This window comes from Hyla sarda, chromosome 3 (assembly GCF_029499605.1).
Source record: "Hyla sarda isolate aHylSar1 chromosome 3, aHylSar1.hap1, whole genome shotgun sequence".
In the NCBI taxonomy this organism is placed as follows: domain Eukaryota; kingdom Metazoa; phylum Chordata; class Amphibia; order Anura; family Hylidae; genus Hyla; species Hyla sarda.
This window is the reverse complement of record NC_079191.1, coordinates 190,012,209-190,029,007: the sequence shown is the minus strand read 5'-3', so window position 1 is coordinate 190,029,007 and position 16,799 is coordinate 190,012,209. Positions and strand designations below refer to the sequence as shown.

Genomic DNA, 16,799 nt, shown 5'->3' with positions numbered 1-16,799 from the left:
CTCCGTCTGGAGAAGAAAAAGTTTAGTCTCAAGGGGCGACACGCCTTCTTTACCGTGAGGACTGTGAATTTATGGAACGGTCTACCTCAGGAACTGGTCACAGCAGGAACAATTAACAGCTTTAAAACAGGATTAGATACATTCCTGGAACAAAATAACATTAATGCTTATGAAGAAATATAAAATCCCATCCCTTCCCCAATATCGCGCCACACCCCTACCCCTTAATTCCCTGGTTGAACTTGATGGACATATGTCTTTTTTCGACCGTACTAACTATGTAACTATGGGAGGGCGGGAAGCTACGGCGGGAATGAAAGTAGACGAGATATTGTTGCACATATTTCTGCCCTCATCAGTGCATACCGCATACGTACATCCAAGTAGTGTACCATTTTGTACCTGTTAATCTGTCAAGGGCCTACATACTGTGAAAGTCCAAACAAAAGTACTCACAGGCTGGTGTTTTACAAAAATACAGATTTTTTTTCTGCGTACTGTTGCGCATATTTCTGCCCTCATCAGTGCATACCGCATACATACATCCAAGTAGTGTACCATTTTGTACCTGTTAATCTGTCAAGGGCCTACATACTGTGAAAGTCCAAACAATAGGACTCACTGGCTGGTGTTGTACAAAAATACAGATTTTTTCTGCGTATTGTTTTACAAAAATACAGAGTTTTTCTGGGTATTGTTGCGCATATTTCTGCCCTCATCAGTGCATACCGCATATGTACATCCAAGTAGTGTACCATTTTGTACCTGTTAATCTGTCAAGGGCCTACATACTGTGAAAGTCCAAACAATAGTACTCACCGGCTGGTGTTTTACAAAAATACAGATTTTTTCTGCGTATTGTTTTACAAAAATACAGAGTTTTTAGGCTCATTGTAGCACATTTTTCTGCCATCATCAGTGCATACCGCATATGTACATCCAAGTAGTGTACCATTTTGTACCTGTTAATCCGTCAAGGGCCTACATACTGTGAAAGTCCAAACAATAATACTCACCGGCTAGTGTTTTACAAAAATACAGTTTTTTTCTGTGTATTGTTGCGCATATTTCTGCCCTCTTTAGGGCATACTGCATACGTACATCCAAGTAGTGTAACATTTTGTACCTGTTAATCTGTCAAGGGCCTACATACTGTGAAAATCCAAAAAATAGTATTCACCGGCTGGTGTTCTAGACAAATACTGTTTAAAGAGTAGTGTAGCGTATTGTAATACCCTCATATACGCACTAAGTATGTCAGGCAGAGAAGTGACAGGACGTGCACAGAGGAGTGGCAGAGGCCTAAATACTTTAGGCAGAGTTGGCAGCAGACTAGGGGCGAGTGGCAACAGGAGACGCAGCGAGAGGCCTGAGCTCCCATTATAAGCCAGCGGTCATGTCTTGACCAGCAACCCATCTGACGTCGTTGATTGGTTAACACGCTCATCCACTTCATCACAAGGGACATCTGACACCCCCAGTCAACAGTCAGTGGGTTCCTCAGACACAACCCTCAGTTGGCATGGCCCAGGAGCAGTCCCTGTCCTCCCATTTCCTTTGTCCTGTGGTGTTCCCTCTCCTAGAGAAGTATCTTATGCTGTGGGTTTAGCTCCACTATTCACTGAGCACCATCTAATAGAGGACAGTTAGCAGCTACTGGTCAGCCAAGAAGGGAAGGAGACATGCGCCGCTTGCTCCCCTAGGCGGCCAAGTAGTGATGCGGAGAGTGACGTGGGAGGCAGTGTTGCAAGGGTTCAGGGTTCTGAAGCAGACACTGTTGGGGAACCTGAAGAGGACATTAGTGACGTGCACACACCTGTTGATGATGATGAAGCCGATCGCAATTGGGAGCCGGGTGCAGAAGGAGCTTCATCATCATCAGGAGAAGAGAGTTGCAGGTTGCCCTTGAGGCAGCAGCTGAGGCAGCAAGGTTGTAGCACGGTTGGCAGTCAGCATGGTGGCAGGAGTGGAAATTCTGGAGCCAAATGTGCCTGGGGGAGACCACCTGCTTCGTGTCAGCCTACCTTTCCAGGAGGTAGTGGAACAGGGGTTCCTGGAGATGGCGACAGTAGCAGTCAATTTGTGCGGACTGTAGGTGGGAAAATCAGCTACTCAGCGGTACGGCAGTTTTTCATCAGACATACGGAGGAGGTTCGCGTAGCCACATGCAAGATATGTCGGCAGAAGGTGAAGCATGGCCAGGGTCCCAATGTTGGCACCATGGCCCTGCGTCATCACATGCTTCGCCACCATGAAGCGGCCTGGGAGAACTGTGGCTCCGATGTAGTGGTCCAGCCTGCTGCATCACCCAGTGGCCATCCGCTCCCTCCTTCATCCAGCCAAGGCTCCACCACCTCAGCCGAAGGGAGCTGTGTGTCAAACCCTCCTTCTGTCACTCCAGATGCTCCTGCTTCTCCCGCTTTTAGTCAGCCATTCCGCCAACAATCCATCGGTGAAGCCAAGTCCAAGAGACAACAGTATGCGCCCACTCATCCAACGGTGCAGAAGTTGAATGTGCTCCTGTCCAAGTTGCTGGTGCTGCAGTCCTTCCTTTTTCAAGTGGTGGACTCTGCATCCTTCAGAGAATTGATGGCTTGTGCCGAGCCGAGGTGGAGAGTCCCAAGCAGTCATTTCTTTGCGAATAAGGCAGTACCAGCCCTGCATAAGTTTGTACAAGAGAAGGTGGGCCAGTCGTTGAGCCTGTCAGTGTGTTCAAAAGTTCACGGCAGCGCCGACGTGTGGAGCTGTAATTACGGGCAGGGACAATACTTGTCTTTTACAGCCCACTGGATAAATTTGGTTCCTGCACAACCACAAGAGCAACTTGGACAGGTCACACCACTTCCTCCCCCACGCTCTCGCTCTCAGGCAGTTGGTCCTGTTACAGTAGGCAACTCCGCCTCCTCATCCTCCACCGTGTCCTCAGCCTCCACTGCACGTACAAATCTCGGTGTGTGCAGGGCACGGCGGTGTCAAGCTGTTCTTCTCATGGTTTGCCTTGGTGAACGGAGTCACACAGGGGAGGAACTGCTAAAATTTATTCGTAAAGAAATCCAAGTATGGCTTACTCCACGAAATCTGGAAATGGGAACCATGTTGACCAGCAACCGGAAGAACATTGTGAAACATGTGCCCTGCATGGCACACGTGTTGAATCTGGTTGTCAAGCACTTCCTGAATTCTTCACCTCATTTGCAAAACATCCTGACAATGGCAAGGAAACTGTGCAAGCACTTCAGCCACTCGTACGCCGCAAAGCACACCCTCCTTGAGCTGCAGCGTCAGAACGGTATCCCACAACAGAGTCTTATTTGTGACGTTGCCACACATTGGAATTCTACTCTCCATATGTTGGACAGACCATATGAGCAAAGAAAAGCCATCACTGATTTCCTGATGATCCAAGCAGATAGGAGTACTCCCCTGTGTAACTTCAATGTGAAGCAGTGGCAGCTCATACGTGACACCTGCGGTTTGCTGAGGCCATTTCAGGAAGCCACATTATTTGTAAGTTGCCTGGATTATGGCATGATCGACGTAATTCAACTCCTACATTTCCTACAACATATGGTTGAAATGATGGCTGGTCACGGCAATGGAGACGTAGCGCCTACATCTCAAGGCTACATGCTGTGGGGGCTGAACTGGAGGAGGAGGACGAGGGGCAGAGTGGAGCACAGTTTAGGTTGGATGAGATGGCCGGTGTTTCTAGTCATCGGACAGGAGAGGAGGAGCAGGAGCAGCCAGAGGAGTTAGAGGGTTATGAGGAAGGCAAGACAGAGGACCCAGACACACCGTGGCAGTATGCAGTGGAAATGGAGGCAGGTAGTCCCTCCGAGTCACTGGCGCAAATGGCACGATGCATGCTCAGTTGCTTGCGTAGTGACCCCCTTATTGTCAAAATTCGTCAGCGGGATGACTTCTGGCTCTCCACCTTATTAGACCCTCGCTACCATCCCAGAATGTGGGCCTTTTTTACACCCACTCAGAGGGAGAACAAACTGACCTACTACAGAGAGATCCTACGTAGTCAGTTGGCTGATGCCTATCGGCGACATGGTCCATCCACTCGCAGGTCTGACTCGGGGGGCCCTCTACGCTCACCTTCCACTGCCATGGCTGCTGGGGAGGGGAGGGGTGGCAGGAGCAGTACCAGCTCCATTAACCGCAGCCTGAGTCTACAGTCGCTGATGAGTAGCTTTCTTCACCCGCATAGTCAAGCAACTCCTCAGCAGCAGGTAGACATGGAGCAGGACCTGAACCAGCAGGTGGTGGCATACCTTGACATGGCCATGCCAACAAACATTGAAGATCCGCTGGACTTCTGGGCAGCCAAACTTGATTTATGGCCACAACTAGCAGAGCTTGCCCTGGAAAAGCTGTCCTGCCAGGCCAGTAGTGTGCCATCAGAGTGGGTGTTTAGTGCGGCCGGAGCCATAGTCACCCCAAGGCGAACTCGTCTGTCCGCGAAAAATGTGGAGAGACTGACCTTTGTCAAGATGAATCAGGGATGGATCAGCCAGGATTTCCAGCCTCCAATGCCAGATGCCTCAGAGTAGATTGACCAAGCTGCTACACTAACACTTCCCAATTATGGTTATGAAACCCTCTTGGGTTATCAATTAGGGTTATGGAACCCTCTTGGGTACTGCAAATGCCTGCTCCTGATTCATCCTGTGTCTTTCCGGAACTACTTGCCTTCCTGATGCCTCTGGCCTTGGGCCTTTAATTTTTTGATGTTTAGCAGTAGCTAAATACATGCTTTGAATTCTCGGCGCCCTACCAGGGCAGTTGCCTACCCCGCTGGGGCCGATCCGAGGACCTCACTTAACCATGCAATCGGTAGTAGAGACAGGCGGTGTGTACAAAGGGCAGGGACTTAATGAACCCGAGCTTATGACCCGCACTTAGTTGGAATTCTTCTTTCATGGCAAATAATTGCAATCCCCAATCCCTATCACAAACGGGGTTCAACGGGTTACCCGCACCTGTCGGTGAAGAATAGACACACACTGGTCCGTTCAGTGTAGCGCACGTGCAGCCCCAGACATCTGATGGCATCACACACCTGTTATTGCTTGATCTCGCGATTGATCGTGCAATGTAAGGGCTTATGAAAGCCTCTTTGGTACTGGTGATGCCTACTTCTGACTGCTCCTATGTCTTTCATGATGCTTCTAGGCTTGGGCCTTTAATTTTAGGATTTTTTAAATAGATACATACATGCTAAATTTAAATTTCAACATTTATGGTACAATGTATGGGGTTATTAAACCCTCTTGGTTACTGTTTTTTTTTTCAAATTTTCTGATAATTTTCTTAGTAATAAACTTGAATTTTCCGGAATAATAACCATTACACCTTTGAATGTTTGTTATGTGTGATTTTTTAATTCAAATTTTCAAAAATAATACAAGGGCAGGTCAGGGCAATGGAAACTTTGCGCCTACATCTCACGGCCACAAGATCCCTGTGGGGACTTGTTAGATTAGGTCCTTTGTACCCACACGCCAGGGTCCCGGACACTAAAAAGTTTGATTTAAATTTCAAATAAAAAAAAAATCAGACATTTGAATGGTCTCCTCATGCTGCAGCCAACTCCAGGCTGTGTCATTCAGGTATTATATAGGTAGCACCCGCTGTCCTAAATCTTCTTCAGAAATGTTTTCCTAGGGATTGTGTAGCCGTGGTGTGCATCAGCCAACTCCAATCTGTGTCATTCAGACACCGTATAATCTAGAATCTGCTATCAGGTGATCTTGAGTTAAATAATTAAAATCATCAAAGCATTTACTTGTTGTTTCTTTGGATGGACTTATTTCCTATGTGTGTGAGCCATAACGGCTTCCCATTGCTTCAGCCACCTCAAGGATGTCCTAAATCTTCTTCAAAAATTTCTAAAATTGTTGTTTTTTGGGGGGATTGTGAAGCCCTTTTGTGTACTCATGCATCAGCCAACTCCAGGCTGTGTCATTCAGGCAATATATGGTTTACTGATGCCACTGTGGGGGCTTGTTAGCTTTGGTCCTTCGTACCCACACGCTGGGGTCCGTGACACTCAAAGTTTGATTCAAATTTCAAATAAAAAAATCAGACATATCAATGGTCTCCTCATGCATCAGCCAACTCCAGGCTGTGTCATTCAGGCAATATATGGTTTACTGATGGCGCTGCTGGGCCTGGGTCTGGGAATTTCAAATTTTCTCATAGGTAGCACCCGCTATCCAAAATCTTCTTCAAAAATTTCTGAAATTGTTGTGTTTTTTTGGGTGGGATTGTGAAGCCCTGGTGTGTACTCATGCATCAGCCAACTCCAGGCTGTGTCATTCAGGCAATATATGGTTTACTGATGCCCCTGCTGGGCCTGGGTCTGGGAATTTCAAATTTTCTCATAGGTAGCACCTGATATCCAAAATCTTCTTCAAAAATTTCTAAAATTGTTGTGTTTTTTTGGGTGGGATTGTGAAGCCCTGGTGTGTACTCATGCATCAGCCAACTCCAGGCTGTGTCATTCAGGCAATATATGGTTTACTGATGCCCCTGCTGGGCCTGGGTCAGGGAATTTCAAATTTTCTCATAGGTAGCACCCGATATCCAAAATCTTCTTCAAAAATGTCTAAAATTGTTTTTTTTTTTTTTTTTTTTCGGGGGGGGGGGGGGGGGGTGGGATTGTGAAGCCCTGCTGTTTACTCGCGCATCAGCCAACTCCAGGCTGTGTCATTCAGGCAATATATGGTTTACTGATGCCGCTGCTGGGCCTGGGTCTGGGAATTTCAAATTTTCTCATAGGTAGCACCCACTATCAAAAATCTTCTACAAAAATTTCTGAAATTGTTGTTTTTTTGGGGGGGATTGTTAAGCCCTGGTGTGTAATCGTGCATCACCCAACTCCAGGCTGTGTCATGCAGGCAATATATGGTTTACTGATGCCCCTGCTGGGCCTGGGTCTGGGAATTTCAAATTTTCTCATAGGTAGCACCTGATATCCAAAATCTTCTTCAAAAATTTCTAAAATTGTTGTGTTTTTTTGGGTGGGATTGTGAAGCCCTGGTGTGTACTCATGCATCAGCCAACTCCAGGCTGTGTCATTCAGGCAATATATGGTTTACTGATGCCCCTGCTGGGCCTGGGTCTGGGAATTTCAAATTTTCTCATAGGTAGCACCCGATATCCAAAATCTTCTTCAAAAATGTCTAAAATTGTTTTTTTTTTTTTTTGGGGGGGGGGGATTGTGAAGCCCTGCTGTTTACTCGCGCATCAGCCAACTCCAGGCTGTGTCATTCAGGCAATATATGGTTTACTGATGCCGCTGCTGGGCCTGGGTCTGGGAATTTCAAATTTTCTCATAGGTAGCACCCACTATCAAAAATCTTCTACAAAAATTTCTGAAATTGTTGTTTTTTTGGGGGGGATTGTTAAGCCCTGGTGTGTAATCGTGCATCACCCAACTCCAGGCTGTGTCATGCAGGCAATATATGGTTTACTGATGCCCCTGCTGGGCCTGGGTCTGGGAATTTCAAATTTTCTCATGGGTAGCACCTGGTATCCAAAATTTTCAAAAATTTCTAAAATTGTTGTGTTTTTTGGGGTGGAATTGTGAAGCCCTGGTGTGTTCTCATGCATCATCCAACTCCAGGCTGTGTCATTCAGGCAATATATGGTTTACTGATGCTGCTGCTGGGCCTGGGTCTGGCAAATTCAAATTTTATCATAGGTAGAACCCGCTATCCAAAATCTTTGGTTTACATTTCTAAATTCATCTTTTAATCTTAGGGATTGTGAAGGCCTAGTGCCTACTCATGCTGCCAACACCTTCACGCTATGTCATTCAGCCACTATATGGTGTCCTCATGCTTCAGCCTCATCCAAGCTTTGTCATTCAGCCACTATATGTCTCCTCATACTGCCAACACCTCCACACTGTGTCATTCAGCCACTATATGGGGTCCTCATGCTTCAGCCTCATCCAAGCTTTGTCATTCAGCCACTATATGTCTCCTCATACTGCCAACACCTCCACACTGTGTCATTCAGCCACTATATGGTCTCCTCACACTGATGCCACCACCAGGCTCTGTCATTGTGCTGCTGTGATTCTAAAAGCGATGCCGGTAATCTGCATGTTATTCTGAATAACAGTATTGTTTCACTACCCCAGCACACTCCATATGCGTTTTAGAACACAGCAAAGTGTTCTATACCCCTATTGAGGCTGTCTGTAGGCTAGAAATAGCCTTTTTTAATGTAGATTCACCACGAAAAAATTCGGATCAAAACAAACTTTTGCGGAAAATTCGGCGAATCGGCCGAATCGAATTTTTCAAAAGGTTGCTCATCTCTAGTATTGACCTACAGAATAAAGATAATGTATAATTTTTAGCACAGTAATAAGGTGCACTGTGTAAAAAACAAACCCTCACAAGCCCTCATATGGGTCTGTAGGTGGAAAAATAAAACAGTTTTGGTAACACAAAAATGAAAATTGACTATGTTCTTAACCCCTTAAGGACGGACCCATTTTTTACCTCAATGACCAGGCTCTTTTTTTTTATTTGACATTTATCTCTTTATTAAACTTTAGAACACTTTTTATGAGTGTGATTCTGAGATTGTTTTTTTTGTGACATATTGTACTTTATATAAGTGATGCATTTTTGTTGACACGTGCAGGATTTTTTGTGAAAAACCTCAAAATATTGTGAAAAACTGGAAAATTTCTGGCATTTTTTTAATACATTTTTTTATGGTGTACACTGTGTGGTAAAAGGGATGTTATATTTATTCTGTGGGTCAGTACGATTATGGCGATACCCATTTTATATCGCTTTCTATGTTCTTTTTCCTTTTCTGACCAAAATACTTTTTCTGCCATTCTTTTTCCAACAGCAGTAACTTTTTTATTTTTTATCCGACGCCATTGAGTAAGGGCTTATTTTTTGTGGTATGAGCTCTACTTTTTATTGGTATCATTTTTGTGCTACGTGCTACCTTTTTATCTTTTTTATTCCGCTATTTGTACAAAAATTTGTGATTTTTGAGCTTTTTTTTAATGTTTTTTTTTTTACGGCGTTCACCGTACAGGATAATTTACATTATAGTTTTATAGTACACATCATTACAGACGTGGCAATACCTATTATGTATATGATTTGTGTTTTTGATCTTTTTTGGTGATAACACAGGGCTTTTATTGGGAAAGAGGCTTTTTTTTTTTCTTACACTTCATAATTTTCTTGAAGAACGTTTTATTTATTTTTTTTACACTTTTTACAGGTTATACTATGTTGCAATACATTTGTACTGCAGCACAGTATAACCTGATAAACTGCACACACTACAGCCTGTGCGATCCAGCCTCTGGCTGGATCTCACAGGCTTCCGTAGCAGGCATACAGGAGGTCATGATCTGACCTCCTGCTGCCATAGCAACCAACGGCGACCCGCGATCGTATCGCTCCCCCTGTCAACACCATAGATGCCGTGATCAGGATTGATCACGGCATCTATGGGGTTAATGCTGCCGGGAACAGTGCAATCGCGGCTCCGGCAGATGTGGCGGGACTCCGGCTGAGATTAACAGCCGGGTCCCGTCCACGATCTCGCTAGGATGTATGCACACGTCCAAATGTGCGAACACGTCGGATGATTGGATGTATGCATACGTCCTATAGCGGGAAGAGGTTAAGGGATTAAATATTAATTTAGCCTTAAAACCACTTTAAAATTACTTGAATAGATTCCTCAGTCATCCTATCTGTGTTATACAGGGCTTTTCAGCTGTTTCGCAGTGTTATACAAATGTTTTGAGGCTTATTTCCTTGCTGGTCCGCGGAGAACCTGTTCATGGCAAACTTAAAGGGGTACTCTGCCCCTAGACATTTTATCCCCTATCCAAAGGATAGGGGATAAGATGTCCGATCACGGGGGGCATGTACCGATCACCCAGTTGTACCCGGTGTTCGTTTAGAGAGTCAGGTGCAGCGCCGGAGACTCGTGACGTCACAACCACCCCCCCTCAATGCAAGTCTATGGGAGGGGGCGTGATGGATACCACGCCCCCTCCCATAGACTTGCATTGAGGGGGTGTAGTCGTGAAGTTACAAGCCACCGCCCCGCATCACTAGTCATCCGGCATGGAGCGAAGTTCGCGCCATGCACGAGATGTCTGTGGTGCCAGCAAAGAATGCGGGGGTCCCCAGCAGTAGGACCCCCGCGATCAGACATTTTATCCCTTATCCTTAGGATAGGGGATAATATGTCTAGAGGTGGAGTACCCTTTTAACTTTTGAAACGTTTGCTCGTTTGCCCAACTCTTGATGTGTACTGTGCAAGGGCTATAGTCTACATGTAGCCACGTACTGTTCATTTGCAGTTTAGTAATTGGATTTATTTTCTGTCAAATTCAATTTTCTTCAGTTCTCTTAACCTAGTATTTGCTCAAGTCCAAAAAATAGCTGATGCCATTAAATTAAAATGACATAGGTAATTGGCATCATAATTTGTATATTTCACATCAGGGAGGGTACTGTGCTTAAGTTGGTACAGGAACGCCGTTTATAGTCAATGTTAATTAAGAAGCATTGAATATGGATTCAGCGCACTCAATCAGGCTTATTGTAAGGTTCTACATAGCCTCAATATGAATTGTGAATGTTCTCATTATGACAGCTGCATTTCCCTGTATTGTCACATATTTAGATGAGTTAGAAACAGTGACTAGCAAAGTTTCATGATATCTCACCATCCCAGTTAAAGCTGTAATTTTTTTTTTACGCAGAACTGATGTGTTATGAGCAGAAATACACACTTTATATCAGACCTGTTTTAAAGGGGTTATCCAGGAATAGAAAAACAGAGCTCATTTCTTTCAAAAACAGCCCCCCGTCTGTCTCAAGGTTGGGCGTATTTCTAAAGCTCAGTTTCATTGAAGTGAATGGAGCCAAGTTGTAATACCACACACAACCTGGGGACTGACGTGGAGCGGTTTTTGAAAGAAATTAGCTTTATTTTTCTATTTTCTATTTATATCTATCCATTTTTCTTTGCTTTTATCTGACTTTAACATATTAATGAATGTTTTTATACTTATTGACAACTTAGAAATGTTTTTATGATTTTGGAAATCCTTGAGAGCATAGAGTTTTTCGATATTCATTGTGTCATGCGCTGCGGACGCGCCCGCATGCGAATCCCAGCCCATCACTTACCCCGCTCTGCTGCTTCTGTAACTCAGCTCCGCCGTGCTCATCCCCATCTCCTAGGGCACGTGCGTGGCAGAGCTCTGAAATTTAAAGGGCCAGTGTGCCCATAATTGGTCTGTGCACCTGTCAACACATTATAAGTTCCTGCATCTCCCACACCCCCCTGCCGGCTCTTCAGTGCCTATTGCCTTAGAGAAAGCTTTCCCTATTGCCTGTTTGCCATACCCATGTACCCAGACCTTCCTGCTACGTTTTTTGACTACTAACCTTTGCCGCCTGCATTGAATTTCTGCTACATTGACAACGCTACAGCCTCATCCTTCTGTACCTCGCCTTGCCCATTTACCTGTGTGGTCGAGCCGTGTCGGGGGTAGTGACCTGGGTGTCACCTGCCACAGCAAGCCCATCCTGCATTGCAGCGGGGTCTGGTGAAGACCAGCGGCACTTTAGACTCCGCTCCCCGATACGGTCCGAGTCATCAGCCACATAAGTAGAGGATCCACATCCTGTTCGTGACTGCCCACATCCACGTACATGACACATTGTTATCACTGTTGCCTTACAGAGCTCAAATCTTGTTTTCAGATTTTACCAAGGGCAACGTCTGCATTAAGTTTTGCATTGGTTTACAGTTGGGTACACTATTTTTTCCTACATTTCAAAACAATCATAAATACACACTGATAAGGAAATTTGGAATTTAGATAGTGAGCACCATCTGGGACACAGATGAGGGGAAGTTATGACAATTTTTGAACAGCATTTAAAAAAATGTTGGCACTAAATAAATAAATAAATGAAATAAATAAATACCGGCAATTATGGCTTTAAAGAATTTTTTCTCATCAGAAACATAACAGTTCTTTATGATCAAAATAACTCAAGGCGTTTACATTTATTTGCATGCAATTAACATTTTCATACATACAGACCATGTATGTCAATAAAATGCATTTTATTACCAAGAACTCACCTTTTGATCCAGAAGTAATGTATTTGTAGGGATTGCAGCAAAAGCTTTGTAACGTGACTTAATTTTGTATAACTAAAATACACAAAAACAGCAGATTACTTTATCTATTACTATAGATATCTATTACTCACCTTACTATATTTATTACAAATGTGATTTATATATATTATAAATATTCCCTCTGAGTTGCAACAAAATGGTTCTTATGAATAATTTACCCTCAAACCTTCAAGTACCAGTTGTACTGTATGTTGGTATGATTTATTCTATTATGTCAACAATACCATAACATATTGCTGTGCAATATATCCAGGTGGATACTTAAATATATTAAATATACAATGGCCCTCATTTACTTAGAAAATCGGGTTGTAAGTCTATCTTGCTTTCGTACCCGATTGCTTTTTTCCCCTGGTATTTATTATTATGTCGCATCTTGTTTGTCGCACGTGCGTTTTGTGGGTTTTGGTTTCCAACTCCTCTGAGCTATCGGGAAAAAATCCACAACAATTCAACATATTCGGGTTGGAAGCCTTTATAAATACGTGGGAAAGCTCAGAAATGTCGGGTTACGCCCCTTTTTCGGGTTTGGGAGAATCCACATCGGATCCGTCGGGAAAAAAATGTTGCATCGTGTCGCAGACTGGCGCACCAAGTCTGCGACATGGCGCAGACAAAGATGCAACAAAAAAACCCGACAAAAGAATTCGGGTTTAGAATAGTAAATGAGGGCCAATGCGTGTACAAGTATACATTGTGTTTAGCTGTTACTGAATCATCCAAAACATGTTTAATATATTTAGATTCTAGAATGTTATTCTCATGCATTGAAATACAAGTTATATTGAGAAAATTATATATATATATATATATATATATATATATATATATATATCGTTTTTTTTTTTTTATGCTGCTTTATTTAATAGATATGTAAGCACATACTTTTTCTTTATATATATATAAAGGACACATTGGGAATGCTTGAGGTTGAGTAAGTACAATATAGATTAAATTTGGTGTGGTTTAACCAGCTAAGGACGCAGGGCATATAGGTCCCGAGTCTTTAACCCCTTGGGGGACTCAGGGTTTTTCTGTTGTTCCCGAGTCTTTAACCCCTTGGGGGACCCCAAGGGTTTTTCCGTTTTTGCACTTTCATTTTTTCCTCCTCACCTTTTAAAAATCATAACCCTTTAAATTTTGTACCTACAGACTCGTATGAGGGCTTTTTTTTCTGCCACTAAATCTACTTTGTATTTCTATCAGTCATTTTACCTAAAAATCTAGGGCAAAACTAAAAAAAAAAAAATGATTGTGCGAGAAAATTGAAAAACAAAACAACATTTAGTAAATTTATTTTTTTTTCTTGTTTCTATGCAGTGCATTTTTTTGGTGAATAGGACACCTTCTCTTTATTCTGTAAGTCCATCCGATTAAAATGATGCCCTACATCTATAGGTTTGATTTTGTCTTACTTTTGGAAAAAATCATAGCTACATGCACGAAAACTTATAAGTTTAAAAATCTTCTTTTCTGACCCTATAACTTTTTTATTTTTCCGCATACGGGGATGTATGAGGGCTAATTTTTTGGCCCATGATCTGAAGATTTTATCAGACTTTATGATCACTTTTTATTAATTTTTTTATGGTAAAAAAAGTGACCAAAAGTACACTATTTTGAACTTTGGATTTTTGTTTACTTATACGCCATTGACCGTGCACTTTAATTAATTATATTTTTTTATAGTTCAGACATTTACGCACACAGCAATTACACATATGTTTATATTTATTTTTATTAACACAGTTTATTGTTTAAATGGGAAAACCGGGGGGTGATTCAAACTTTTATTAGAGAAGAGGTTAAATCATCTTTATTAACTTGTTTTCACTTTTCTTTTGCAATGTTATAGGCACCATAGGGGACTATAACATGCATTACACTGATTGCCAGCACTGATACAAGCTATGCCATAACATTGCATTGATCAGTGTTATCGGCGGTCGATTGCTCAAGCCTGGATCTAAAGCTTGGGGCAATCAATCACCGATCGGACGCCTAAGAGGAAGGTAGGAACCCTCCTCGTGTGTCCGCAGTTTCACCACAGTGGTCCCGATTACCCTGACTGAGCTGTCGGGATGTATTTTTTGACGATCAGTGATGTCCAGTATTAGCCACGGGTCCCGGCTACCGTTAGCCATTAAGAACAACCCAATATGACATTATATCGTGGGAGCGGGTGCAAGGCGTACAGGTACACCCTGCGTCCCCAAGAGGTTAGGGACTCATGGCGTACCTCTACGTCCTGAGTCTCATTACCGGGATTTAATGCATTCTCATGAGCGGAGAATGCTTCAAACCCTGTGGGTCCCAACTGCTAATGAGCACCCAGGACCCAGGGTTAACGCCGGGCACTGCCTGGCATTAATCCTTTAGACTCCGCAATCAAAGTTGATTGCGGGGTCTAAAGTGAAAGTAAAACTATCCTGGCAGCTCATCTGAGCTGATCAGGACTAACCCGACAGAATCATGATGTCCCGATCAGCTTACTGGGCGACAGGAGGGTCTTCACCTGCCTCCTCGTTGTCCGATTGGCGATCTACTGCTCCAAGCCTGCTAAGCAGGCTGGAGCAGCAGAGCGCTGATAACATTGATGGCATAGCATTGATCAGTGTATGTAATCAAAATTGCATGGTTTAGCTCCCTGTGGGGGGCTAAAAAAGAAAAGTAAAAAGTGATTTAAAAAAATGTGAATAAGCCCCCCTAATAAGTTTTAATCATCCCCTTTTCCTATTTTTTAAATAACATAATGTAATTAAAAAAAAACAATAATCATATGTGGTACTGCCACATGCGCAAATGTCGGAACTATTAAAATATAAGGTTAGCTAAACCGAACAGTCGAGGGTGTACAAGTAAAAAAAATATCAAAATCCAAAATTGTGCATATTTGGTCACTTCACATACCATAAAAATATTAATAAAAATAAATCAAGGGCCCGCGGACACCCTAGAGGGGCTCGTAGGATTTTGGTCAGGAGGAAATTGGATGGTCTGGGCTTACCTGATTGCCTTTTCTACCACTTGGCCTCGGTCCTAGCCAGAGTGCTGGATTGCCATTCCTCTGAGTCCTTAAAATTATGGATTCAGTTGGAAAATGACATTACCTCACATGACCCCAAAACAAACTGTGGAGTCCAAATCCTCCCCCCCTAATGAGAAATCTTGGTTCATACCCCCCTGTGACTGCCTCCTTGCTTCATGTCAAACGTACATATCTACCCGGCTTGCATCTATTCACACCCGACGGTCCATTGACCCTCATATTCCACAACTCTTTATTTGCACCTGCTTTTGCTGGTTCCTCCTTTCTGGGACTTCAAAAACATACTGGTCCCACATTTCAAAGCCTCTTGACCGCCTCCTCCCTGAAGCCTCTATCAGATATAATGGAGGGGCTTACACCAACCTTCACACACTCATTCCAATACAACCAATTACGACACTTCTATGCAACTAAAAAAGGCGCCTTGTGGCTGCACCGCCCACTCTCCCCCTTTGAAAAGCTGTGTACCTCTGACTCGGCCTCGTTCAGACCGGTTAGCTCGGTGTATAGCTTATTGTTGGATACCCTACGATCTGAACCCCTCCCCTTTAAGGGTGGATGGGAGAGAGAACTGGGGATGGAGCTGGATGATGGAGATTGGGCGATGGCGGTGCGCTGGTGCCATAAACTCTCGATTTCAACTAGAGCCCAGGAAACCAACTACAAATTGCTGTCCAGATGGTACCGTGTCCCTACCCTGTTGGCTAAATTTTACCCGGGAACCCCGGATGCGGCGAGCCGGGTGGTACGCTCTCACATATATGGGTGACATGCCCCAGACTAGACCTCTTTTAGTCCCAGGTTCTGGACACGGTGCACAAGCTCACGAACATTCGACTCCCCAAAGCTCCTGCCCCATTGCTATTGACATTATTCCCCCTTGGCCTTCCTAAGTGGTCTGTAAGATTGGCGAGATTTATGATCCAAGTGGCGCGTACGGTGATACCAAAGCTTTGGAAATCATCTTCCCCTCCCTCAGTTACGTCTTGGTTCCAGGAGATATCCCACCTACATAAAATGGAGGAATTAATTGCTGACTCCAGACACCAGGTAGAAAAACACCACCTTATTTGGGGCCCCTGGCTTACCTTCACTGACACTGCTGAATTTAGGTCCATACACCCAGAACAGAATGGTAATCCTAGTTCCTGACTCTCGGAGGATTTGATACTGCCGCCACTCTTTTCGGCGGTGCCTGGGGACCCAGTCCGCTTGTCTCTCCTGAAGGTCAGTTCGCCCACTAGTACTGTGATTGCAGCATATTACCTGTAGACATAGCTCTATTCACTAGCCCTCTTGTCTGGTAATTCTCCTTCTTTTCTCTTGTTTCCCTCTCCCTCTCACACTTTCTTTCCCTCTTCTATACTTCTTCACTCCCCCCCTTTTCCTTCCCCACCCCCAAATTTATGGGTTATTGTTCCTGCAGTTTTTTTATTCTTTATATGCCTATGTTCGCTGCAGGTCCCGAAAACGGCATCTGTAGAAGTTAGATATTGGTTATACTAGTGCCTTATGT

The 16,799-nt window shown here is 43.8% G+C and overlaps 1 protein-coding gene across 1 annotated transcript in view; it reads right to left on the bottom strand.

Moving 5' to 3' along the window:
- The window catches only part of MLIP (muscular LMNA interacting protein), a 394,933-nt gene that overhangs the window by 126,127 nt on the left and 252,007 nt on the right, over positions 1-16,799 (bottom strand). The window contains exon 7 of the mRNA XM_056565747.1: positions 12,175-12,246. Within this exon, the coding sequence (XP_056421722.1) occupies positions 12,175-12,246 (72 nt within the window). The remainder of the gene's footprint in view (positions 1-12,174; positions 12,247-16,799) is intronic.